At 42.6% G+C, this 27677-nt stretch overlaps 1 protein-coding gene and 1 long non-coding RNA gene across 2 annotated transcripts in view; one reads left to right on the top strand and one right to left on the bottom strand.

Moving 5' to 3' along the window:
• The window catches only part of CACNA2D4 (calcium voltage-gated channel auxiliary subunit alpha2delta 4), a 166854-nt gene that overhangs the window by 123756 nt on the left and 15421 nt on the right, over positions 1–27677 (bottom strand). Inside the window, exons 3-10 of the mRNA XM_083572268.1 lie at positions 22748–22864; positions 21224–21283; positions 18181–18343; positions 17230–17361; positions 9894–9954; positions 6983–7133; positions 2682–2756; positions 1758–1847 (exon numbers count right to left, since the gene is read on the bottom strand). Coding sequence (XP_083428394.1) covers positions 1758–1847; positions 2682–2756; positions 6983–7133; positions 9894–9954; positions 17230–17361; positions 18181–18343; positions 21224–21283; positions 22748–22864 — 849 coding nt within the window. The remainder of the gene's footprint in view (positions 1–1757; positions 1848–2681; positions 2757–6982; positions 7134–9893; positions 9955–17229; positions 17362–18180; positions 18344–21223; positions 21284–22747; positions 22865–27677) is intronic.
• LOC310742832 overlaps positions 1–27677 on the top strand; it is a 96347-nt gene that overhangs the window by 52739 nt on the left and 15931 nt on the right. The window lies entirely within an intron of this gene.

Here is a 27677-nt window from a genome sequence, read left to right on the forward strand (position 1 = left end):
TAGTACAACTATGCTGCTTGGCACTAATGAGATTTAATCATCATGGCATATCTATTTCTAGCTGAAGCACCACTTGGTAGGGTTACACATATGATGGTTTGGATGAATCCTATTATTCTGGTGCAAAGCAGAGCAATTGCATCTCATTCTCGTTCCTTCAAATGTCTCCAGTCTAACCCTTTCCACCTCTTCTGTCATTTGAAAAGCAGACTCAATCAGTCATTCTGTACTCTCAAACCATTGAATAATTGGCATGATGCTGAAATATGAAGGACAAAGTTCTGATTAAATGCAACACCTAACTCAATGGCATCATCGCCGAGGAAACAGATTGGGGTCACCTGTTCTCGTGGGAGCTAACAATCTCATGATTTACTTTCTGATACTACAGACCACAGCTATAACCCAACAGTGGAACAGACTTCCTCAGAAGGTGTGGACTCCCCTTCACTGGAGGTTTTTTATGTAGAGGTTGGATGGTCATCTGTCATGGATGCTTTAGCTGAGATTCCTGTATTGCAGGGGGTTGGACTAGAACATGGGTTGGCAAACTAAGGTCCGTGGGCCGGATCAGGCCCAATCGCCTTCTAGATCCGGCCCGCAGATGGTCTAGGAATTCAGGCAGCCAGCATAGCGTGTGCGCGATGGTTTTTGTGACTCAGCCAGGCTTGGGGGTCAAAAGTGAGCCGGGCGGCTGCTCGAGACAAGCCCCTTCTCTATCCGTTACGCACACGCAGCAATCTTTTCTTGGGGGGTGGGGAGAGGGAAAAGGAGCCACAGTTCAGATTTCCACCATGGAGCTGCCAGCAACTTACCTCAGGAAGGGCAGTTGCGGCGGCAGAGGCTCAGAGGCGCCTCAGGAGCGACGCCTGCCAGTGTCTGTGGTGCTCCCCGCCAGAGGAAGTGGGGAGTGCCTGGGCGGCTGCACTCCGAAACAATTGTGCACTCTGCTGGGGAGGCCGCTTGTTAGCTACAGGGTGTGAGCCATGGAAAGGAAAACAGCCGCCTCTACCTCGTCTTCCCTCACGCAGGGAAAAGAACGTTTTTGCTTGAGTGGCGCCAGCCTGACTTAGCGTTGCCAACAGCTTTTCTCTTCACCCACGCATGTGCACACACTCTCCAGGGCTGACAGGAATGGCACGCTTACCTCAGCCCCCCAGCCCACACCCCACCTTACTAGATAAATAATAACTGTCAACGCGTAAAACGCAAAGAAAGCAGCGTGGGTGTATGAGGGAACACCCCCTCCCCTCAAAAAATCACATTTGTGCAATGTTGGGGTTGGTCCAAATAAGGGTTTTTGCCAAAAATGTCCGTCATAATCATGACAACATATAGTCTGGCCTCCCACAAGGTCTGAGGGACAGTAGACCGGCCCCCTGCTGAAAAATTTGCTGACCCCTGGACTAGAAGATCCTCAGGATCCATTCCAGGTCTACAATTCTACTATCCTTCTTTGTCATAACAACATCACAATTTCATTGCAGTCTGGAGTCAAACACTTAATAAATGTGTGTGTGTGTGCCTACGTTCCTAAAATAACACTGTCCAAATATGTTGACATCATATTCTCTTGCTGTAATTTTAGCCAACATGCCCATCAGCAGCTTTTGGTGCTGTCACAGAGGGTTTTTGTCACTGTTATCTGGAGAACTTCCTTCTCCTCCAGTGCATTGCCATAATTTCCACAGTGCTGCAGGACATGGAATGAAGGCAGCATGGGGGGGGGAGACCTTTATCCCCACAACATTTCTTACCTCCCTCAGGATTCTGAAGGATTCTGTCAAGGCTTTATTCACTGTCCCAACTCCTTTTGCCTGCAACTCATCCACCAGCTGCTTGAAGTGCTAAGCAAAGAAGCAAGAAAGGTATTCTCATAGCAGCATTAAACAGTTTGGTCTTCTTCAACCTGGTGCCCTCCAAATATTGTTGGACTACAACTCCCAACCACCCTGATCATAGGCCATACTAGATGGGGCTGATGGGAACTGTAGTCTTGGGATGGAAAAATCTGCCAAATTTGGTTCTTGCAGTTTCTCATTTTTCCAATCTTAAATACAGTTCTCTGTGTTTCTGCAGCAAATAGTGAATTCCATACTTTAAAATTATTATGAAAATTCTTCAACATTTTAGTGTTAATTTCTCCTAATAGACACATTTTAGTGTGCAGTTTCAACTAATGCATACATTTTTGCAAAAGATATAATCCTAACACGTATATGGTGTATATGTGTGTGTTATTTTCACCAATATGTTCATTTTAGCAACATATTCCCCTCATATATGCATTTTTGTAAACATTGTTTGGTTTGAGAACTGTATAGCAAAATTCAGTGCAAATTATGAAGGATAGCTATGTTTCGATTCTTGTATTGTTTCAGACACTGCAAATTTGATAAATTCAGCTTTAAATGTGTAGTGAATTGAATTTCTTTTCCATGCTTATTGCAGTTCAAAACATCTGGATTTTGCCACCAGGTTGAGATAAAGAATAATGCACAATCATTATTTATTATTATTAAATTTATATACTGCTTAATATTTAAAACAGTCTCTAAGTGCTTTATAAAGTAGAAAATTTAAAATTATTACACACACACACACACACACACACACACACACACACACCAGTTCACACTCAATAATGCGCCTAAATATGTCCCTAGAAGTCCTGTACTTACCTCTCTGTTATCTCTGTCTGCTTGAACCAGGATCCCCTTGAAACAGGATTCAACATAATGAACATAATCATTGTACTGTAAAGGCAAAAAGGATGGGGGTAGAGTGACTAGAAGAAAAGGAATCTTTCTTAGAGAGTTACAAAGGTTTCAGGAGATATTGTTATGTATAAAGAACAACCATCACAGCTTTTGAAAGCATACATTTTAAAATGCAAGATTCCACAAAATACCTCCCCATGCTCTTTGGAAACAAATCAAGGCATAGATTCACACTAGACATTCCCTTACTAAAATGCCAGCAATATGTGTAATTTAAGAAGTGGATAGCCTTGGTTGCCAATATCCTGTTGCATTCCACAAGTAAGATCTTTACCTGAATTTTTAAGTTCTTGGTTTGCTCATACTCCATCCCCCACCCTCACAACACTGAGCCAAGTCCAGCAAAGCTTTGGCAGGCAACGCTTGCTAGGCCTGATGGGAGTTGTAGTACAGCAACATCTGAAGGGCCAAAGGTTCTGCACCACAGCTTTAAAGTGACACAAAACTCTGCTGGTTTTGCTGCAACAACAGAGTACTATGGCTATCCCTCTGGAGACTGTAAAAATAAGATGCTGCCCATATGGTGCCAGAATTATTCAGGCAACATTTCCTGCCCTCTTTCTTGATTTTCTTCAGTGTTTCCCTTTGTTCACTGCTTATTAGACAGCAACTCCCACACCTGCTTTAAAGGCCAAGGCATTTAATTATTGCACAAGCCATTATGGCACTTGAACTCAGTTCATCACAAAAGCTTCTGCCATAATAACATGTGTTAAGTCAGGGGTCTGCAACCCGTGGCTCCGGAGCCGCATGTGGCTCTTTTACACCTTTGCCGCGGCTCTGGGGCGGATACTAGCGAGGGGAGGAGGCGCATTGTGCGCCCCGACACTCCCCACTGTGGCGGGCGCTGTACTGGCTGTGACGTCGCATGGGGGCGATGTGTGCGTTAGTCACGCACCGTCCCGACGTCACCTTCCCGCCCGCTGGCAGCGGCGCGCATGCTTTAAATGTCGCAATGGTTTTGCGGCTCCCAGGTTTTTTTTCTTCGGAAACGGGTCCAAGTGGCTCTTTTTGTCTTAAAGGTTGCAGACCCCTGTGTTAAGTCCTTAAAGCGCCAAATGAGAGACTCGAATTGCCACTTCATGTGCAATTTACTATGGCCCACTGGGATCTTGTTTCCTATGAAAAGCAACATACAACATAGATAGATATAGAGCAGGCATAGGCAAACTCGGTTCTCCAGATGTTTTGAGACTACAATTCCCATCATCCCTGACAACTGGTCCTGTTAGCTAGGGATGATGGGAGCTGTAGTCCCAAAACATCTGGAGGGCTGAGTTTACCTATGCCTGATACTTTATAGAGATATATAGATATACAGTAGATGATAAAGACAGCATATGTGTTCTAGGCAGTATTTAGTACAGTGGTACCTCGGGTTAAGTACTTAATTTGTTCCGGAGGTCCGTACTTAACCTGAAACTGTTCTTAACCTGAAGCACCACTTTAGCTAATGGGGCCTCCTGTTGCTGCCGTGCCACCGGAGTCCAATTTCTGTTCTCATCCTGAAGCAAAGTTCTTAACCTGAAGCAATATTTCTGGGTTAGCACAGTCTGTAACCTGAAGCGTATGTAACCTGAGGTACCACTGTACTAAAATTTAAATACCTCACCCTTCATTAATAACAGCTTACAATGAAAATAGATATTATGAACAGGGCAAACACAATATTGTAATAACCACACACAAGTCTAAACTGAAGAGAGGGCATGTCAGTTTCCCAGGGTGGACACAGGGACGATTTGCTGCAGATAGCTTTGTCTCAAAGCAAGCTACTTATGTAACAAATAAGGATATTTCTGCAAAGTGGCTTACTTAAGGACAGAGATTTGTAGCCTCTCTTGTGTTTTTCCTCAGCAAAAAAGAATAAAATAAAAGTAGGCAAAGGATTGCATCAGCCGTGACCATCAATCTGAGGTTGACTACCCAAAGGGTTTAAATACATGCTCCAGCTGGTATAAAAACCCACAGGCTTTCAGCTACATTCTAAAGACATGGCACTTTGCTTTTCCCTGTACACAGAGTGGGTACATTTTGCCAGAGCACCTGATCAAGTGGCAGTGTTAACTCCCTGACAAAGTCCGCAAATCGGGATTATGTTTGCAGCCTTTGACACCCTAGATACCTCAGCTGTCCTGCAGTAACCCTAGGTGGTGGTGTTTAGAAGGGACTCCTTTTACTGCTGCAGCTAAAAGGAGAGACAGTCAGCCCTGGTTGGGGATAGGGAGAAATTGACTTTGGCTCACATTGTAATGCAAAGCTGCCTAGTTTGTACTTTCTGAAATAATATGTGAACTGAAACAGTTATTCTTCCAAATTCACATTTCTCCAAATTTTGTGATGCAGGTTTCAAACCATATAATGGGGACAAAACATTCATGTGAGGAGAAAGTATGCATACATTTGTGGAAAAATAACATAGGAGATGCATTATATTAGAGAAATTCGCTTGCAAAATGGTACAAATTTGCGGGGGTGTGTGTGTGTATACATGTTGTCTTCCATTGCTAATGGACTGGATGAGAGCCAAGAAATTGAAAGCTCATTCTAAATAAGACTGATGCCCTGTCAGTGGGTGGTTTAGTTATAGGCTAAATTACAGTGAGAGGCCAGAAACTACTCAGGGGCATGGTAGCGGGGAGCAGAGAGATGAACTGGTGAGTGTGGCTGGCCTTCAGACACTATTGTGGGTATCCTTTCCTCTCCCATTCCAGGTCTGTCTCTCTCTCTCTCCACCCCTGAGCTCACCCAAATGACCAGTTAGCCATTTAGTCAGTTACTTTTGGACAGCGGAGAATGTGATTGTTCTGTTGTCTTTTAATCCTATGAAAACTGCTCTTGAGAATAAATACTCTGCCCGAGCCAGTTCAAAGTCTTAATCTGATCGCAGCAAGGACTATTTTTAACAGCTGTCTTCAGTTTCTGGTACTGATAACTGAGACTAAAGATGACTTTAAGTAAATACTTCTAAACAATTTCTGTCTGCAACAAATGCAAGACTTGGAAAAAAAAATTGTTGAGACTAGGGACATATCTGGGCATAGCATTCTTTGCAAAAAAAAAGGAGGGGGAGCAAGCAAAACAATCAAGAAAGTCCCTTTCATGAAGCATGAGGGCAATCTTAAAATTTCATGTGATTATATTTTTGTAAGAAAGTGAAAGTATCCAGGTATGGCCTTCCCTAGAGCATACCACAGACAGGAGTGGTTCACAGGTTGGACTGAGCAGGTCATGCTTCATATCTAACAGAGAGAAAGGTCATGGGACAATTTCTCTAGCCTCTTCTAACCAATCAGTGAATGGCGGTTGGAACACAAATTGAAATGGCTGGAAGCTAGATCTTTTGATCTTTGTGAATTCCTGTAGGAACTAACCTGATCCACACCTCCTGGGATAATGTGCAACCCTAACCATGTTTATGGGACGCGGGTGGCACTGTGGGTTAAACCACTGAGCCTAGGACTTGCCGATCAGAAGGTCGGCGGTTCGAATCCCTGCAACAGGGTGAGCTCCCGTTGCTCGGTCCCTGCTCCTGCCAACCTAGCAGTTCGAAAGCACGTCAAAGTGCAAGTAGATAAATAGGTACCGCTCCAGCGGGAAGGTAAACGGCATTTCTGTGCGCTGCTCTGGTTCGTCAGGCTGGCCACATGACCAGTACAGGGAGCTGTACGCCGGCTCCCTCAGCCAATAAAGCGAGATGAGCGCCGCAACCCCAGAGTCAGCCACGACTGGACCTAATGGTCAGGGGTCCCTTTACCTTTACCTATGTTTACTCAGAAGCAAGTCCTCCTGAATTCAATGAAACTTACTGCCAGTAAGTAGGGAGAAGTACTGCGGTCTTAATTATCAAGTGGCTTATACCCTTTCTGAACAGTCTGAAATAGATATTGGTTCAAAAAAAATGCATCTAGAAATGCCAGTTTCAATAAAAAAGAGATTTATAAATATATTTTTTGAGAGAAAATACATGTAGAAATATGGATTTAAACGTGAAGTTTTGTGCATCTTAAAAGTCTGGAGAGTAGTGCACAAACAGGATGGAACAGGCAAACGCAGGCAAACAGCAGCAAAAGGGACATGGGCCAGAAATAGATTGATCTGCTCATCCAATGCCAACCCAGAGCTCTTTCTCAAACTAAAATCTAGTTTCATTGCCTCCGAGGGAGAGGGTGTTTACAAATGAGGAAGGAGTTTGTACTCACAGCAATAATATTAACAAAGTCATTCTCTCCCAGCGTGTCCAAAATTGTGACAATGGTGTGTTTGGCAATAGACAGGAGCAAACCCTTCATGCTCCCACTGATGTCCACCACAATGACAATATCTTTGGGTGATGTAGCAGCCTGGATGTACCTTGAGAGGAACAAGAAAGGGAAGCAGTAAATATCAAGTAAGTGTGCAAGAGTGGCACTAGTGGGAGGTTCCTGGACCATATCCAGGAATACATGATCCAAGCCGGAAGAAGTGATCTGTATGTATGGTAGAATCAGAAGAATGTATTGATTCCTTTCCTAATAATAATAATAATAATAATAATAATAATAATAATTTATTATTTGTACACCGCCCATTTGGCTGGGTTTCCCCAGCAACTCTAGGCGGCTCCCAACAAAGATTAAAAATATATTAAAATGTCACACATTAAAAACTTCCCTGAACAGCGCTGCCTTCAGATGTCTTCTAAATATCAGGTAGTTGTTTATCTCTTTGACATCTGATGGGAGGGCGTTCCACAGGGCGGGCGCCACTACTGAGAAGGCCGTCTGCCTGGTTCCCTGTAGCTTCGCTTCTCATAGTGAGGGAACCACCAGAAGGCCCTCAGCGCTGGACCTCAGCGTCCAGGAAGAATGATGGGAGTGGAGACACTCCTTTAGGTATACTGGGCTGAGGCCGTTTAGGGCTTTAAAGGTCAACACCAACACTTTGAATTGTGCTCGGAAACGTACTGGGAGCCAATGTAGGTCTTTCAAGACCGGTGTTATGTGGTCTCAGTGGCTGCCCCCAGTCACCAGTCTAGCTGCCGCATTCTGGATTAGTTGTAGTTTCTGGGTCACCTTCAAAGGTAGCCCCACGTAGAGCGCATTGCAGTAGTCCAAGCGGGAGATTACTAGAGCATTTAGCGTGGTGATCTAAGGATGCATCCTCCGAATACATGGCCCTTTGACACCTGCAGCGTGTGTCTTCAGGACCCATCATATTTCTGTCACTGTGATTTGTTTTAACTGTTTTTAATACTGAACTTTTCAATTGCTGTAGTCGTCCTGGGACCTGCTGAAGGGCAAGTAACAACAACCAAACAACAACAGTAATAACACCCTGCCTTAGGAAAGGTGGTGCATAGATTCTAACAAACCCAACAACAATTTTAAAAGAACTGATTAAAGCATTTGGGGCTTCTTAATTTAGAGAAATGACCAAGAAGGATAGGATTATGCAAGGTGCGGAGGAAGTGACAGACATAACTTTTCCTCCCTCCTTCATAATATAAGAACTTGTGCTAAATTCAGAAAAAATGAAAGAACATATTTCTTCACAACCCACATCTTTAATTTATGGACATCGCTGCAACAAGAAGGGGTGACAGCCACCAGTTTAGCTGTTTTTAAAGGAGGATTAGGCAAATTTATGCAGGGTAGGTCTGTCAGCAGCCACTCATTACACAGACAGTATGCCAGTTACTAGGAAGCAACAGCTATTGCTTTCAAGCTCTGCTTGTGAGCTTTCCAGTAGCATCTGCTTAACCTCACATTCCCCAATCTGGCACTCTCTGGATATTTTGGACTAACTTCCATCACCCTTCGTCAGCATGGCTGTGCTCGCTAGTGCTGATGACAATCACACTCCAACACATCTGTAAGACATTTGGTTGGGAAGGTTGTCTTTAACCATTGTGGAAAAGAGGATGCTAGACTGCTTGGGCCTCTTGTTCTTTTGATCGATCGTATTTTTAAAGTATTGGTTTTTAAAAAACATTTATAAACCACCCTTCACCTGTAATGATATCCGTGTGGAATACAACACATAAAATCACATAATGCACTATAATAAAACCATAAGACCCCTTCCAATAAAAAAGGAGCAGTGAAAAACCCAGAGCAGGATCAACTTCACACCTAAACCACAAAAATGCCTGAGCAAACAGGCAGCTCTTAACTTGGTGCCAAAATGGTGAAAGTGACAATGCAACCCAGTGTTCAAAACTCCTGTTGTTCTAGGTGCATTTTGCGACAGGAAATTTCATTAGCGCAAGTAGTTTCTGAACTCTGGGCGCAGTACTGCACCTAAGATTTCAGATTAAAACTGCTAAGTGGAAGGAAAGGAGGACCTTTTTCTCCCTCCCCATTTCCAGCCACTCTCTGAAGACTGGAGAAGAGACCCTTTGATGATGATGATGATGATGATGATGATGATGATGATGATGATTTATTTCTACCCCACCCATCTGGCTGGGTTTCCCCAGCCACTCTGGGTGGCTTCCAACAGAAGGTTAAAAATACATTAAAACATCAGTCATTAAAAACTTCCCTAAAAAGGGAAGAATATTAAGAATATTAGGAGGGTGGGCAGGGGAAGGACGAGACCATGTGAAAAATGAACATACTATTTTAGCTGCAGTTCGTTCATTCAGCTTTGTATTCTTGTTATAAAAAAGCGTGCCTAGACATTCCATTGTTGCACCCATAACCTAGGTTTAAGGTGCCATTTAGCTCCTAGCTTTCGTATCTCTGTTTCTAACAATGTGCCAACCACACTTCTAAAGAACGGGTGTTCCACAGGGAGGGTGCCACCACTGAAAAGCCTTGCTCTATGTAATCACCACATAATGTACCCCACTCAATGGCGTAATAGAGGGAATAGTCACAGGTAGATGATATAGGGAGAGGCAAATCTTCATATGTGTACACATAAACACTTGCCTTGAATGTTAGGGAGCAATTTTAGCATTCCCTTTGGAGACAGTGACAAGAAGGAGAAGTTAAAACTGAATAGACAAAGTGTCACTGATAGTATCTAGAACAAATCTCAGAGGGAAGCAAAAGTTGGAAGGAAGAATAAACTTTGGGTCCCTCCAAATCAAACACAGGAGTATGAAATCATTTCAAAATCTCTCACCAGCCTCGATTTCGGCAGTCGAAGGAGAGGACCCCATTTTCATCTGGTGTCCATTTTATTCCTGTAGAGACATCAAAACAATTTTGCTGTGGATCTGGCACACACAGGAATACAAGCAGCCCTATTACGTAAGCATCAGAACCTTAACTAGGCCCTTTCCCAGCATTACAATATTATAACAGTTGCTTATTCGGAGATTTCTCTACACAGTGAAGCAAAACACAATCCAAAAACCTTGAACTCTGTATCAGTTGTGCAGAGATCATAACTGCAAAGCAAACCAATACTGTACTCTGAGGCTGCAATCCTGTGCATATTTACTTTGGAATAAGCCTCATTGACACAAATGTATGAGACAGAGGGTCATCAGTCATGGGCAGGCTCCTAATTTAATTAAATTCATCATTATTACTAGTGTACTCACCCTGCCTGAACTGCAGGGAATGGGCACAAACAAGACAATTTATTTTGTCCCATTTATTTTGACTAGTTTATAGTTTTCTCCCATGGACAACATGAATATTGTGGGTGGTGTTGGTAGACCAGTTGATGACTTTTGTGCCTGTTGTAGCAGTTGTAATAGGCAGTGCTAAATGCTGTAATTGAATTTTTCAGACCACCTAAACAAAACTTGCATATCACCAGTGGTCCAAAGAACACAGTTCGGGAACCGCTGATTTAGATGTAATATCTACATTTTATGAGTGTTTTCCAAGTTTGGTGGGACCAACTTCCAAGTCAATATGCATAGGGGATCACACCCTAAGGATGCTTAACATTGGCTATGTGGGATGTGAGACACATAGCAGTCAAGTACAACATTCCTAGAGTGAACATGCTAGTGGATGCTTTGTACCAGCCAGGAGTCTAACTTCCTGTTTCCTCCTGAGCTGTGACAAATTTCCTCTGCATGTGACTTGAGGCCATATGTGTGTGAGAGAGGCCTAATCTGGGCAAGGGAGCACAGCTCCTTCCTTTTGCTCTTTTCCATTTTTGCTTTTCCATGTGTTAGCAGAGGTGACAGCCTGTCTGCAATCACTTAGGAACTAACTCCCTTATGGGATAGTTCCACAAGTGTCTGCAATCACTTAGGAACTAACTCCCTTATGGGATAGTTCCACATGCAAACCTTGGTTTGCATACGTCTTAGTTTGCATACGTTTTGGATTACAAACATGTCAAATCTGGAAGTGCATGTCCCAGTTTGCAACCTTTTTTTGGATTACAACCCTTTTTTTTATTACGAACAAATTTTTTTTGGAAGCCCCATGGGCAAAAGTGCGCCTTGGGTTACAGCCTGTTTTGGTTTACAAACAGACCTCCGGAACGGATTATGGTTGTAAACCAAGGTACCACTGTATATAGTTTGCCTTCAGGGATCCAACTGTGAACTGAATGATTGTGAGTAAACTACTTTTATATTGACTTTAATAAGACTGTCGTGTCTATTCTTTTTAAGAGGGACTCAAACGAGCTTGCAACAAGCAAACCACTGTGTATTAAAAAGGGGGATGCACTCTGCTAAGTAAAGGGACTTCCTAATGCAAGTTGGGAATGATATTATTAAACAAGATATCCTCTCCTGCCTCCCTGAACATTCCCACAGGCTGGTGTATTGTAGCATCTCTGAACTGATTTTGGTTTAGTGTACTCCTTTTCTTTGAATAATTAAGGGCCAAACTATTGTTGGTTTCTGCTTTCCTTCACTGTGCAGCGAAAGGGTTTGTCACGAGACAGGTGTTTACATTCCACAGTCTGTACTGTTGGAGTTTCTCACGGGAAAGGGAGACTGGATGTGACGTACACTGGTTTCCTGTTTTTCACTGTTCTTTGCAGTTTCACTTTGGTTTTCTCTCCGAGCTGTCGAGGAGAGAGGATGCATTTCTCTGCTCCGGCAGAGGCAAGATGTCTTTCTGTAATATAATCGCTTTGAACTTTAAATAAAGCAATATAGAGTATGCAGCACGTACTCCTCATCCTTCTGCTGTGCACGGGACTCTGCTTTAAACTAACACGTGGTTATGGGCTCCAGAAGTCGAATCGGAGTGCCGGCAAGGGATCGGAATGCAGAGGGACAGATCGGATCAGAATCTGCTCTGCGTGTCAAGATGATTGATGAGGTATGTGCTACTGCTCCGGGCAGCCTGCCAGCTTCTAGTTAATGGCCTTATGGCTGGACTTTTAACTTTAAAGCCGTTTTGCTGGGAATAGGCAAAAGGCTCCCAGGCACAAGTTACTATGCTGGGGAAATCGAAAGTAACTTTTAAGTGCGCTTTTGGAATAAGGCAGCTGCAGCAGTGACGCAGCAAGATTTAAAGCAGCATATATGACGCTGAAGGCTAATGCCAGAGTCATGATGGCCCTTCAGGATGCTTGTGGGATTCCAAAGCTCAATAAGAAGAATTACGCGGACTGGGTTCTGTATGCAGAGGCAATTCTGCGGAAAGAGGGTTTGTTTGAGGTGATTACAGACAACCCCCCAGCTCCAGTTACAGATGTATGGGCAGCTAAGGATTCCAAAGCAAGGGGAACTCTTACATTGATAGTATCCCCGGAAGAGCTCTGTCTGTTGCGTGATAAGACCTCAGCCAGAGAAATTTGGGACGCTTTGAGAGAGGCTCACTTAAGGACAGAAGCTGGATCCACTATGTTTTACTTCAACAAGCTGCATAATATGGCTCTTGCTGAAGGTGGAGATGTGCGTTTACATCTGATGGAGATGCAAAATCTGAGACATGAGCTGCAACAGAGAGGACTCAACTTTCCAGAGGCTGTGTATTCTTTCATGATACTACAATCTTTGGGTTCAGGTTGGGAGTCTGTTGCAACCCAGATTGCTGTGCAACCAACAGCTCAGCTAACAGTGGATTATGTTACTGCCGTGATTTTAAATGAAGCAGATCGCCGGGGTGCTAGCTGCATGGGCAAGGGGGAGTCTTCACAGACGTCGTCCCATAGTGCAGTGGAACCACCAGATGGCGCCAAAGCTTTGAAGGCAGTGAAATGCTACTCGTGTGGACGTCTAGGCCATATGAAGAGGGAATGCAGATATCCCAGGGCCAAGACAGAGCAGCGCAGCGAAAGCTCATCGCGCGGAAAAGGCCGAGGCAAAGGCAAAGGTCCGGTGTCAAGGACAACGCAGCACAAGGCTATGGTTTCACGCTTCACTCCAAAGGTTGCAGAGGTCCAGAAGACGTCTAGATCTTTCTTCGTTGTTGATTCAGCGGCGACCCACCACATGTGCAACGATAAGAGACTGTTTGTGTCTTTTACACCGCAGGAAGGTGCGATTCACCAGGCGGATGACCACACAATTCCCAGTAAAGGCTACGGAACTGTTGTTCTTCACAGTTTGGACTTATCGATACAGAATGTGCTTTACGTGCCAGATGCCAAACATAATCTGCTCAGCGTTGGACAGCTGAATGAGCGGAACATTGACGTTTCCTTCAAGAACAGGAAGTGCATCATCACAAAGAAAAATGATTATGTATTGCATGCTGAATATGTTGATCGTTTGTTTGTTTTGTATTATGATGATGTTGTGCAGGATGACACTTGTTGCATTGCAGGTTCTAACAAAAGTTTGCATGCAGAATGTATTCATGATTTTCATAGAAAATTTGGTCATTTGCATTTTGAGGCAGTATCTAAAATGCCTGCCTTGGTTGAAGGTATGACTATTAAACCCTGCAGGTACCACATGAAGTGCAAAGCATGCGCAGCAAACAAGGTAAAAATGGCTGCGAAAGGTAAGGTGTCTAGTAGGCAAGCTACGGAACCATACCAGATTGTTCATGCAGATTTGGTTGGACCACTAGCGCCCTCTTTGGGTGGCAATAGGTACTTCATGGTTCTCATTGATGCATTTTCCAGATATATTTTTGTGTACAATCTCAAGCAGAAATCAGAGGCTTTTCCTAGGTTCAAGGAATTCTGTGCTTGGTTGGAAAATGTGCATGGTAAGAAGATAAAGACTCTTTTCAGTGATCGCGGGGGAGAATTCACTTCTCAGCAGTTTGAAGCTTTTCTGACTGAGAAAGGAATTCAACACGATTTGTCTAGTCCTCGCTCGCCATGGCAGAATGGACTTGCGGAAAGGGCAAATCAGACATTGCTTCAAGGGTTAAAAACCTTGCTGCATGATGCCAATCTTCCAGAGAGTTATTGGGCCGAATCTCTCTCGTGTTTTGTTTACAGTTACAATCGCAGGTTATCTTCAGCGATTGGTTGTACCCCCTATGAGAAGATGTTTGGCAAGAAGCCATACATTAAACACATGAAAATTTTTGGTTCTGACATGTGGGTTCATTCACCACAAAATTCCAAGTTAGACAAGCGTGGATTGCATGGTATCTTTCTAGGTTATCAGAAAGGGTCTTACAGAATAATGATGACTGACTCTAAGGCAATTAAGCTCACGAGAAGTGTTGAGTACAATGCAAAGTGGGGGGAGAATGTGGGAATTTTCCAATGTTATCCTGATGACGGTGATGAGACTGAGGAAAGTCAAAAGCAGCCACAACAACCCACACCCACTGATGAAGGTTCTGAGTCTGAATCTGAAACTGAATCGGGTGATTCAGAGGATTTCAAGAGTGCGAAAGCCTCTATGCGACCCTCTGAAAGCTCTGATCAAGAATTGGAGGAACCATTGTTCACAATAGGTCGTTTTTCTCCTAAGAAGGAAGAGGAGAGTGTTGAAGACTTAAGGCTAATTCGTAGGTCACAGAGAGCCACAAAAGGCAGACCTCCAAAGAGATTTGCTGATGAATTTGCTACGATAGCAGTAACAGCTGTTAAAAGCTCCAAGAAGGTATTTGAACCTTCTAGTTTCCAAGAAATCCAGGGTTTGGATTCAAAGGAAGCTGAGCCATGGTTAAATGCCATGAAGGCTGAACTTGATTCCTTAGAAAGGAACAAAACATGGGAGCTAGTTCCAGTAGTTCCAGGAATGAAACTGCTTGGAAGCAAATGGGTCTTCAAAGCGAAGACAGATCAAAATGGCAAGATAGTCAGACACAAAGCCAGATTGGTAGCCAGAGGTTTTGCACAGGTACCAGGTGAAGACTATCACGAGACCTACTCACCCACAGTGAGGTATGAAAGCATAAGGCTTATGCTCAAGCTAGCTGCAGAGGAAAATCTACACATTAGTCACCATGATATTAATACAGCTTTTCTGTATGGATCTCTAGATGAATCACTTTATATGCTTCCACCTGATGGCGTACAGGTAAAACAGGGATTTGTTTGTGCTCTGAAGAAATCCCTTTATGGTCTCAAACAAAGTGCACGGTGTTGGCACACAAAACTCACTGAAGTATTGTTTTCTCTAGGTTTTCAGCAAGGGAAAGCTGATCCATGTGTATTTGTCAAAGAGGAGGGGCAGAAGAAACTGTACTGTTTGTTTTATGTTGATGATTTATTATTCTTTTGGAAAGATGTCGCAATGTACAATAACGCCCTAGCTCAACTGAAAGAGCACTTTGACATGAAAGATCTTGGTGAGGTAAACAACTACCTATCTCTGGAAATAGAGAGAGATCAAGATGGTAACATTCTAGTACACCAGTCACGGAAAATTGCTGATGTGTTAAGCAAACTAAATCTGATGGATGCTAACCCTGTAGACACACCGATGACAACAGGTTATCAGATAGATGACACTGAAGAAGCATTTTCTGACACTACATTGTACAGAAGTGTGCTAGGCAAGCTAAACTTCATTGCCAGATGTTCAAGACCAGACATTGCTGTTAGCTGTAATTTGCTAAGCAGACAAGTCAACAATCCTAGTATCAAGGATTGGAAAGCTCTGAAACGCATAGCGCGGTATTTGAAAGGCACTATGCATTACAGACTGAGATTTAACAATCGAAAGTCTGGTGGTCTTGAGATATTTGCAGATGCAAGTTTTGGAAGTGACACTACAGACAAGAAAAGTACGTCTGGAGTTTGCTACATGTACAATCAGGGTCTGTTTGATTGGTCATGCAAGAAGCAAACAACAGTTAGCTTAAGTTCTTGTGAAGCCGAACTGAATGCACTGTCTTATTCACTTAAGGATTGTGAATGGTTAATACAATTGTGCAAAGATATGAAAATTCCTGTCAAATGTCCAATCCGGGTTTACCAGGACAACAAAGCATGTTTAGCTTTGCTGAAGTCTGAAGGTTGTAAGCAAAGCACAAAGCACTTGCAATTAAAGTTGCAGCATGCTAGGGAATGTATTCAGAAGGGACTCGTAACGGTGTCCTATATGCCAGGTAATGAAATTCCTGCTGATGTATTGTCCAAGATTGTATCCAGGGATCAACACTGTACCTATGTGCAAAAGTTGGGTTTGTACTGATATTGTACGAACACGCTGCCCAGTGATGTTCACAGAAAGGGGGAGGATGTTGGTTTCTGCTTTCCTTCACTGTGCAGCGAAAGGGTTTGTCACGAGACAGGTGTTTACATTCCACAGTCTGTACTGTTGGAGTTTCTCACGGGAAAGGGAGACTGGATGTGACGTACACTGGTTTCCTGTTTTTCACTGTTCTTTGCAGTTTCACTTTGGTTTTCTCTCCGAGCTGTCGAGGAGAGAGGATGCATTTCTCTGCTCCGGCAGAGGCAAGATGTCTTTCTGTAATATAATCGCTTTGAACTTTAAATAAAGCAATATAGAGTATGCAGCACGTACTCCTCATCCTTCTGCTGTGCACGGGACTCTGCTTTAAACTAACAACTATATGTTATGGTCTGCCCCTTGAGGGCACACATTTTCTTTCAGAAATGGCATGCTAGGTATGGGCAAATGTTTCAGTTTTTGTTTCTCCCAGTTTCTCATTTTCCCAATCTTATGCTTAGTACTTCACATTTCCATATGTTTATGAATCCCACATTTCTCTGCAATTTTGCCTAATACACACAATTTTACAGAGTGATTTCCCAAAATATAACATTTTAAAATATGTTATTTTCCCTAATACATGCATTTTAATGCATACTTTCCCCTAATACATATATTTTTGTACCTATTACTTGGCTGTAATGGAAGGGTTCATGTATTGTTTCGGAAAATGTGAACTAGGTAGGTTCGCCTTTAAATGCAAACTGAACTGAACACCCTCCAAATCCCTATTGCAAGTACACAGTCTTTCAGCAAGATCAGAACCTGGTGTGGAGGGTAGGAAGGCTTTAGCCCTTGCTCCTTATTGTGGTTGCAATCCAAATCTGGGCTGTGAGCTCACATCTTTTATTTTCATGGGGGTAAAGCTTCATTCAATCCATGTGCAGTTAAGCCTGAAACCTTTCTAAGAAAAGGCCAGATAGGCATGAAGATTTTTACCTGGATAGAGTCTGAAGAATCCTGTAGAGCTGCCAAAGTATTGCCAAGTGAGAGTTGGATCTCTTTCAAAATTGTCCACAAAAACAGCATTCAGTGCTTCAGACATATAAACCCCATTCAAAATATCAGGGTCTGTGACAAAAAGAGGGAATAAGGGAACAATAGTAAGAAAGGGGAAGAAAGAATGAGAAGGAATAAAAACAAACAAACCTATAGAGGATACAGATGCACCAGCGTCCTCCGCCAACAATATCTAGCCAAACTTCCCTCTTCTTTCATGAGGACTAGAAGCCTAACAAATATCAATGTATCAAGATGCCTTATTCTAAGTACATCTAACATTAAACTAACTGTTCCAATATTTTCAATGAGTGGCACCTGTTTTCCTCGGGCTTAGCTGTAGGTCTTTCCTTGCCCAGGTTCCGGACAAAATCTAACCAAAGAGATGGTACTGATGAAGCTCAGCTAACTAGGGACAAACTGCAGGTTACTCTGAGAGAACTATAATTGATCTCCCCATTCTTAATCAATTTTATTTTTGTTTTTTTTGCCAAGTTCAGGTGTATGTGTGTTCATGCTAAATAACTTGAACAGTAAAACAACACAATGATTGGGGATGCTTAACAATTCCCTTCCTGTATCATTTACATAATCCAAATCACCCCTTCAAGCAGTTTTTGCTCAGGGAAGGGGAAGAGCCTGTTAAAGGTCTGCCCTCCTACCCGCCTTCATTCCTTCCGTTTTTGAATCCAGGCACCCAGTTGGTTATTTTATTACTCACCCACATACATGGGTCACAAGGATTCATATCTTCCTCCCACAAAACATACATAACATGCAAGTCTAACGTCAATCTTTTTGTCGCTTCCTAGAGTTGCCAGCTAAATTTTGATATTTCATCTCTGGCTCTATTGCTGCCTTACCAGTAGAATAAACACAGAAATACTCTACCTTTGTTGTAAACATTAGTTGGAAGCTGTATGTCACTTAATGTTGTGTTCACCAGCAGGTTATTGAAGTGCTCATTTGGTTCCAGAATGAATTCATCACCAAGCTCCACATAATTATCTTTATCATCCTTTTCGTTAATGAGAACGGCATTGTAATAATTAATCTGGGGATGAAGAAAAAATAGAGAGACAGTATATTAGATTTCAGTACCTAAATATCACGATGGCATGACCTCAGTCATCCCAGACACACATTCATTTATACCTTAATAAACCCCCCCACAAGGCTTTACATCACAAAATCACACTAATCCACAATCTTCTGGTGTAAAAGCAAAAAATAAAATAAAAATGCGCAAAACACCTGTTCACCTGAGGCAAACTTGCAACAGTCCTGAGCCAATCCAAGGATTCCAACACAACCAAATTCCAAGATTCTAGATTTCTAACTCCAATTAAGCTTCTGGATTTTACTTCTGGTTACGTCAGTGTGCGTGTCGTATTCAGTATGCTGTATGTATGTATATGTAGAATGTGAGTGCAGTGTATGCTGTATATGCATATGTGTCATTTATCTAGAGTGGCCACACCCAACATTGGCATGTGGCCTCCAGAGACTAGGCCAGAGAGGGAATGTGGCCCTCGGGCTGACAAAAAGTCCTACCCCCCCAGCCTAAGGCCATATGAGCAACTTTCTACTGTTAAAAAATTAATGTTTCACTGATATTAAACAAAGACCCAGATACAACATTCATCAGTCTTTCCCCAGAAGTGACTGGATATTGCATATGGATTCAAAAGTACGCTTCTGGGATTTTTTGGCTGGTATGCTTTGTTGTCATTCACGGATGAGATAAGCTAGACTGCTGAATATAAACCCCTTCTATATAAACCATTAAAGGTACAGAAACCCTACGCCTTCTTTGAACTTACGATAAAGGAATAAGCTGCACATCTCCTGCCTGTGCTGCACATTCCATGCAGGCACTGGATTTTCCACTGACCTACATTCTCAGGCTCACTTTATATTCTGCTGGGTTTAACACTGATGAATTTGTCAAACATACAGCTGAATTTCAATCCTCTAGACTGCCTCGGCAACACAAAATGTCTAAGTAATTGGCAGTTTTGCTAACTGGCTGCCTGCAGATGCAAGGTGGCATACTGGGAGATCATTAGATGCCAAAGTTTGAGTAGCAAGGATATTGATAATTGGGATGAATGATGAACTGTATACATTTGTATGCCCTCTTAAAAGTGACCTCTGCTCTGGCTTCCTGCCTAGACTCTCCATATAGTCCACATACACCTTGATAGTCTTTGATAGCTAACTGAATCCTCTATTTGTATTGCATTGGCTTAAATGCTGAATTAGGGAGTGAGGTCTGCATCAAGGCAACTAAACTCAAAGGCCTGCTTAATGCCCCTCTTTTTTAAAAAAATAAACAAACATAAATCTGCTGTCTTGACAACTGAGCACAGAGAGACCTTGGGTTGATATCATATAAATCTGTTTAATACAGGAAAAATATGAATAATGATAAATGCCAGAAATGTTCACAAGCAAGTCTGGCCTATGCGATTTGAAAATGCTCTGTTACTTAAGCTCCTGTGGAAAAGATTTGTGGAATTAATTAAGCTACAACGCTGATTTAATCACCTTATTTTGAGATGCATCCCTGTGAGGTAGTAGGTTTCTGCTGAACTCTGGATTGTTTACAGCATTGCTTGTAGCAAAGCACATTATTTTACAGTTCTGGAAATCATATTCTATGCCTATAATTGGAAGACTGGGTTGAATATCTTTTAGATCTGCCCATTAAACAATGAATCATGTTCTACAGGAGAGATAAATCAGGAGAAACTTAATGCAATTTGGCAATCGTTACGAGAATTATTCTCTAATTGATTATTATTTGGCTGGAGGAAAAGGTTCCTCTTCCCTTTAATGTTTCCTCATCACTTCCTCATCAAAAATCTGTCCATTAGCCAACTAACATATTCTACTGGGAAATGCTGACTGGGTGAAGGAATGAGGATGTGGAGTCTTGCTAAACTGGGAGATATCAAAACTGTTTTCTCTCTGTACTACTGAAAGTTGGGCTAATCTCCTGTCAATTTTCATTAATTTACGTTAAAGTATTAATACCAAAGTGCTGCCTTGTATACATCTGGTGCAGGAGCTTAGGGCAAAAATATTTCAGGACCCGATACTAGCTGCGTACTACAGGTGGAAGTTGTATGCAGGCAAAAAAAAAAAAAGGTAAATAAGGGAGCAGGGGTTGCTGAATGTTATGTGCATATGGATGTTTACAAGTCACCCTTGCCCAGCCCAGCAAAGTAAGACCTACCAAAGTAAATGGGACCTATGACAAGTATATTTGCACAGTATTGCATCTTTATGGAGAAGGACCATCAAATTCATAGCTTCCACATGACAATTTAAGACCAATCCACACTGCGTGGCAATACCATTCACTTTTGTGTGCCTTTGCAGAAAAGGCTGGCTAGTGATTTCTGGAAAAATGTGGCAAGGCATCCAGTGGCACCCAAACTATGGTTGCTTGGGGCTCTGAAGAAATGCTACAAATGCTTCCACAAGGGGCAATACTAGAAAACCACCAATATATGGCTGGTTGGTAACGCATTTTCACCTGCACTATAATTAAGACCTCATTTTGAATGCCATAACACTTTCACCAGTGATTTCCACAAGTTAATAGGATGTTTAGAATTTCAGTCCAGAGAGTTTTAGCAGGCTCATAACAAGTGGAGCAGGCATCCAGTGGAGAAAACTGCACTCCTAGGATAGCCAACGTGGTGCCCTCCAGATGTTGAGGCAAGGCAATGTCTAGGAATGTGATATGTCCAGCTCCCCCTGTCTGAGGCGCTCATGTGAATGAATGTTTCTCCATACGAAGAAATTCTCTCTGCATACAGATGTAAATGTCAGGGACGGTTCAAGGCCTAGCCTTCTTCCGAGATCTATGTTTTTGTGTGTGGAGGAATTTGGAACAAACATTTGCAATAAATGCATGACTTACATCCAATGAGGAATTGAACTCGTGATACAGATCTGCATCTTCTGCTGCCTCAACCAAACGCTGTAAAATAAATAAATAAATGTGAAGTGACGTTCAAGACTTTTCCAAAGTATTACTCAAAGGGAGGAAAACAAATCTAAAATAATGAAGTTTAGGAGAACCGCATTTTCTCCCAAGGGAGGTTTCTATGTCTTTCACAGTTGGATGTCACATTCAGCTTTATCCAAAGTGGAGATGTGGTAGTGAGAAAATTATCACCTGTTGAATTTCTGCCTGTCATAAGGTGTCTAAAAACATAGCACGCCTGTCAGATGAAGAGGGTGGGAGTGGGAGAAACCATAGTAACCCTACTCTTGGTCTCCATATCTTGCCTAACCCAAAAGAAAGTGCTGAAGGAGTGTGGTTTTTTAATGTATTTTTATTAAAGATTTTCTTGATTTACAAAAGTATGTGCAATGTCTCCCTCTCATATTTCCCCCCCCCCATGTAACTTTTTTTTTTTTTGCAGGAGTGTTTTAAAGATCAATGGACATCCTTTCTGCTACAAGGTTAAATTTAGCTGGTTATATTCACAGTCTTTCCTAGCCAGCTCCAACAGTTCCCCGGACAGCCTTTCAAGCTATTAAGCACAATCTTTATGGAGGGGGAAATGTAGCAGAGAAGCAACGGGGCGGGGGGGGGGATGGATGCGCATATCTTTTTGGAACAAAACCCAGAGGAAAAACAACCATGCAGTCCTTCATCTACTAAGTCTACAAAGATGAAGACAAGAGGGCTGTTACCACGGTCACAAAACCAATGAACCAAGAACAGTCTGCCGGGGTTTATTAAAGCAGGATCAAATAGCCATTTATAAACCTTGCCAACAGCACCAACTAAGCCAGCACAGTATTTTTATTTTTATTTTGTAACTCCATAGGTAATCCACATATTTCAGTTGAAAAGAAATTATACACACAGATAGACACACAAAAATGGGTGCTTCAATAAATAAATATAGACAACTATGGGGCAAAACTACAAATAGCATGAGAGAGCTATGTTTTCTTTTTAAAAAAATAATATTATTTATTCACTTTCTTACCCACCCTTCACCATAACTTCCAGAGCAGGTTACAACAACTGAAAGGGGGCCCTTCTACATGCAAAACACATGCTCTGCTTGCTACAGTGTCTTTCTTCTGGAAGGCAACTAAAGAAATCTGTTCCTACATGATTATTTATTAAGTACCATGTACACTATCTCCTCGCCGCACCCTGCAGCTTTGAGGTGTGCAACAAGTTTAACTGAGAAAACTATAAAAATGAAAGATTTGAATAGGTCAGGCTAGACAAGAAGTTGTTGGACTACAACTTCCCATGATCCCTGACCATAAGTCACGCTGACCATGAGTCACGATGGGAGTCTACCCAAATCTGGCAAATGCTATACTGCCTACCCCTGGATTGGAGGATGATCTGTTTTTATTACTTTTGTTTCTTTTCCTTTTTCACTCTTGCCTAGGGAGGAATTTGAATATTTACCTCAACAGCTTCTACTTTTCTCCCCAACATGCTTTGCATCTCTTCAGAGAACTTCTTCACCAGCTCCAAGCCATCCACCTCTTTGATCTTCAGAGTTGGTTCCACATCTTTATACTTCTATTAAAAGCAAAATGAAAACAAAGGACTCAGTTTCTCAAGGAATGTGATGAGTCGATTATCACTGAGCTTGGTTACCACAGTTAGTGTGTGGTTCAGATTTCCAAAAAGTATAGTCTGGATTGAGTAAAATAGCTTGTGACTCAAGAGAATTAAAAATGCTCTAAATAAAAGAATTCACCTGAGGTGCAAACATGACCTAAAAAAAAAAAGACCTGCCAAAGTGCCTGAGAACAAACTCCACAACAGACCTACTGAAGTAAATGCATGGCCTAAGTAACTTGAAAGCCACAAATAATTTATGTTTATTGCAATTACTTGCTGACATAAATTATGTGCTCAAAAGTAAAAGTTAGATTTTCAAAAATTGGATATTGGGTGCATCTGAATATCACAGGGCAGTTTACAATATAAAAACACAAAAATACATGCTATAATAACAAATAAAAACAATAACCCCTCCACCCCCACAGTTTAAAAGGCATAGATTGCTTAATTAGCCAAAAGCCTGACAGAAAATGGATGTTTTAGCCTGGAGCCTAAAGATATGTAACAAAAGTGCCAGGCAAGCCTCCCTACATAACAGCCTAGCTGCTGCATTCTGCACCAGCTACTGGAATGACTTCAAAGGTCACCTCACATAGATTACACTGCAGCAGCTCCTCAAGACTGCCAGTACATGGATCACCATGGCCAGGCTATTCCTGTTAAGGATGACAACAGCTAGTACAGCAACAAAAGCTAGCAAGAGATGCTCCTTGCCATGGAGGCTACGTGATGGATCACTGTTGGTTATGGGAGCATCCCTAGACTATATGCCTGCTTTTTCAAAGGGAATGCAACCCCATCTCAGAACAGGCAGCTCATCTAATTCGCAGACCTAGGAACGGCCTACCCACAATGCCTCTGTCTGTATCTGTCAGGATGCAGCCACTTACTGTATCATCTCACCACTGCCTCCAGGTACTGCTCTAGAATCTGCACAACCATTCCTGATTCAGATGACACAGAGAAATAGAGATGGAATGCTGGGTGTCATCAGCGTACTTCTTGTACTTCACTCTAAATCTCCTAATGATTATTCCTAACAGTTTCATATATGTGTTGAACAGTGCTGAGGACAGGATAGAATGATCCAGCAAAACTGTTATGGTGCTGAGGAAGAGCTTCTCAATGCTACTCTCTGGAAAAGGCCATGAAGGTAGAAGTGGAACCACCATATTACTGTGGCTCTGACTCCAAATCTACATATACAGTGGTACCTCGGGTTAAGTACTTAATTTGTTCCGGAGGTCCGTTCTTAACCTGAAGCTGTTCTTAACCTGAAGCACCACTTTAGCTAGTGGGGCCTCCAGCTGCCGCTGTGCCACCACTGCACGATTTCTGTTCTCATCCTGAAGCAAAGTTCTTAACCCGAGGTACTATTTCTGGGTTAGCGGAGTCTGTAACCTGAAGCATAAGTAACCCAAGGTACCACTGTACTGTAGTCAATGCAATGGTATCAAAAAACCACTGGGAGACGAAGGAGAATTAACAGGGTTGCATTTCCCCTGTCCTTCTCCAGATAGCTGTCAGGGTGATTTGGCCTCAAACCAGGTCTGCACCTAGATGAGAGGGGGTCCAGATAATCAGCTTCATCCAAGTGTTCCTCATGGTTAGTTGACAGAATCTATCCACTGCAATGTCATCACACACATGAAAAACCAGCCACAAAATGCTCTAATGGGCTTCCACACCAGTGGGCACTGCAGAAGTACACCCGGTTATTTTTGCTTATCAGATTTTCCATGATAAGGGGAAAGCCAGATTACATGTAAAAAAAAATAAAAAATGTGGTGTTGCCACTTTGGTGATGTCATCAGGCAGATGTAGTGAAAAACTTGCATGCACCACTAATTTCAAAATAAATCTCATCTGGAAGCACTTCTAATGTTAAAGAATATTTAAGAATTTTGCAGGCTCTCTATATATGGACAATTATATTACCTGTAATGATAATGTGGAGGAATAAGATGAGCAATCAAAGATCCTGCCATTATAAAGGCTCATTCATTCATTAGAGAAAACTGTGGAGCATATGTGGGGTAAGAAATGCCTTGAGGGTGGAAAGGGAGGAGGCAGCCAGACAGAAATAGAATCATATCAAGCCCCTAGTAGGCATGCATAGAAGCTGCCAGCTTTGCTTGGTGTGATTAGCAATGCAAGGGCTTTGCAGGATTAAATACAGCCTCTGCATCCATGCTGATGCTAGTGGAGCAGGGAAGAGGAGAGGGTGATCACAAAGGTTAGCCTGGTAACACTGCAAAGGAGAGGTGTGCATGGACCAGAGACAGAAGGTCTAGGGGTTAATGGGAAAGTTTATGGTACTCATCATCACACATCATCTGCTGCCTAATCCACTTGATTCAGCAGCACAATTTTGCTGACAAATATGCTTAGCTCTGCTACTCTAAGAGTTTTAATTGTGCTCCTCCCCTGTGAGATCAGGAAATCCCACGTAGGAACGCACAGCCGGATGAGAATCTCTTGTGTGCCTTCTGCATAGAAATGTCTGTCTGTCTGTCTGTCTGTCTTTCTTTCTAGATCAAATATTAACAACCCCAGAATTCATTAACAATAATTACACCGGAGTGATTCAGGATGGAACAGGCATGAAGATAAATAAGCAGCAAGACTTTTGTATCTTACAAGCTTTCATTCTTTTCTATAAGGGTGTGTCATCCAGATGTACATAATACATTCTGTGGTAGGCTCACAATGGAACAGTGCCCACCACATTTTGTTCAGGCAAACACACGAAAAAAGAAAAACTCAGCCCTGAGGCTTGCTGGATGACCTTGGGGCACCTACTGTTTCTCAGCCTAACCTACCTCACGGGATTGTTGTGAAGATACAATGGGAAATGGGAGGACCATGTATACCACACACATATGGGCCTTGCTATTGTTTACTTGTTCACCATATTTGGGGCCAGGGAGGAATTTTCTGCAAACAAACTGGCCAGCTTGCAAGTTTTCACTTACCTCATAGCAACCGTCACAATTTTGGGGGATAGGGCACTGGACCAGATCCTTAGTTGTGGGGGTACCCTGTTAAAGGGTCCAGAATTGGTGACACTGTCCAGGAGTCCTCAAAGGGACTGATGGGCCAATATACCTCTCCCAGTGTTGATCTGTCTGGGATTGTGGGACCTAATCCATGTCGGGGTCGACTACCCAGCACAGGGTCAACCCCTCTCAGTTCCAATCAGGCAGAATGCAGGGTGCTTGATGCTGGTTACATGCCCAATGCCTTAGCCAAACCTACCCTTTCCTGTAATCAATAAAGTTGTGGCCTAATTCAACCCAGTATGTTTCCTCTGCCCATTCTTTCAGTTGTCCCTGCACCGCCTGTGGGCATCATGCGCTTGTGACAGCAATTATACCTTTAATAGCCAACCTAGATTGCTGTCTGTGGGCTCAGACTACATTTCACAGCTTCTGGCTTCTTACTACTATATTTTGGAAAAGTCACAGTTCATCTGCTATCTTCATGCTTAAGTTATAAAGTGTGGGTTCGAGCGGAGGGAAGCTAAAGCAGAAGCTAGGTCTACATCAAATGTTTCACTGCAAGTGCAAGTTGTGTCATAAATTGAAATAGTTCCCTCCGATCCCCACAGGAACCCTACTCTCTTTAACTTAAGTTCCATGCATCATTATACTAGCTGTCCTTCACTTTATATGTGATTATATAATTCAGACATAGATTTAAATAACTTGGTTTGCTATCAAATTTAGTTTGGGCCTGAGAAACAGCTTAGCAACAGAGAACCTGGTTCAGTACTCTGTTGCACATTCTTGGGTCAAATTCAATTTCTTGAGGATGGAAACATCACACTGGGCTCAGTGGGAAAAGAGACGAGTTGATGCTGCACGAAACATCTTATTGGTTTCTCTGTCAGCTCCTCTGATAGTTATAGCGGTAAATGGATTTGTTATAAAACAGAAAAATGATTTGTTGCTTGCAGCATCCAACTCTGATGTTCACAGAGAAATGAGGACAAGTGCAAAGAATGATATATGCTACTTTCCCCAAACCACCTAAGTGGGATGCCTCATTCCCATGATGAAATTTAGTAGCAAGACAATGGCAGAGAAAGTGAGTGATTAGCTTAGGAAAGGTGGTTTGACAGAGCAATATTTCCACCTAAAGCTTTCCTCTCCAAGCAATAACAGACACAACTGCAGCACTGGAAGATTTTGACAGGACTCACGTTCTCTGCAGCATTGATTCATACACAAATGGTATGCCATCCTCCAGAAAGCTGCACACTCATATCCCTTCTCCAGAGTATATTGCATCAAAGGGCAAACAACCCTTGTGGGACATTTAAAGCCATTACAACACTGAGTCAAAATAGAACCATTTTTATACAGTGTTATAGACTCATAGAAGAGGCAGCAAAGAGAAATCGTTTCCTCCCTCAAAAAGGGCACGTGTTGCGGTGCGACCTGACAACCAAACCCTGTGTTGTGGGAGGGTACGATTGGATAGCCACAACACCCTGTTGGTAGGTCCCTCAATGCTGGGTTTAATCAGGCCAATGGGATGCTAGCCAAACGGATTGAGGGACCTATATATGCCCATGCACATGACCCTCCGCTTCCTCTTTGGGCCAGTGCATTGGAACACCCGCCCACCTCTCCCTATATTTAGGGCTTGCACTTGACCTTGCTATGCCGTCGTGTGTCATCTGTCATTGGGACAGGGGCACGGCAGGAATTTTCCCCACTTGGCAGATTGGCTGTTGCCATTTGGGTTTCGACTGCCACGT

This window comes from Podarcis filfolensis (assembly GCF_964270895.1).
Source record: "Podarcis filfolensis genome assembly, chromosome: 10".
Classification (NCBI taxonomy): Eukaryota; Metazoa; Chordata; class Lepidosauria; order Squamata; family Lacertidae; genus Podarcis; species Podarcis filfolensis.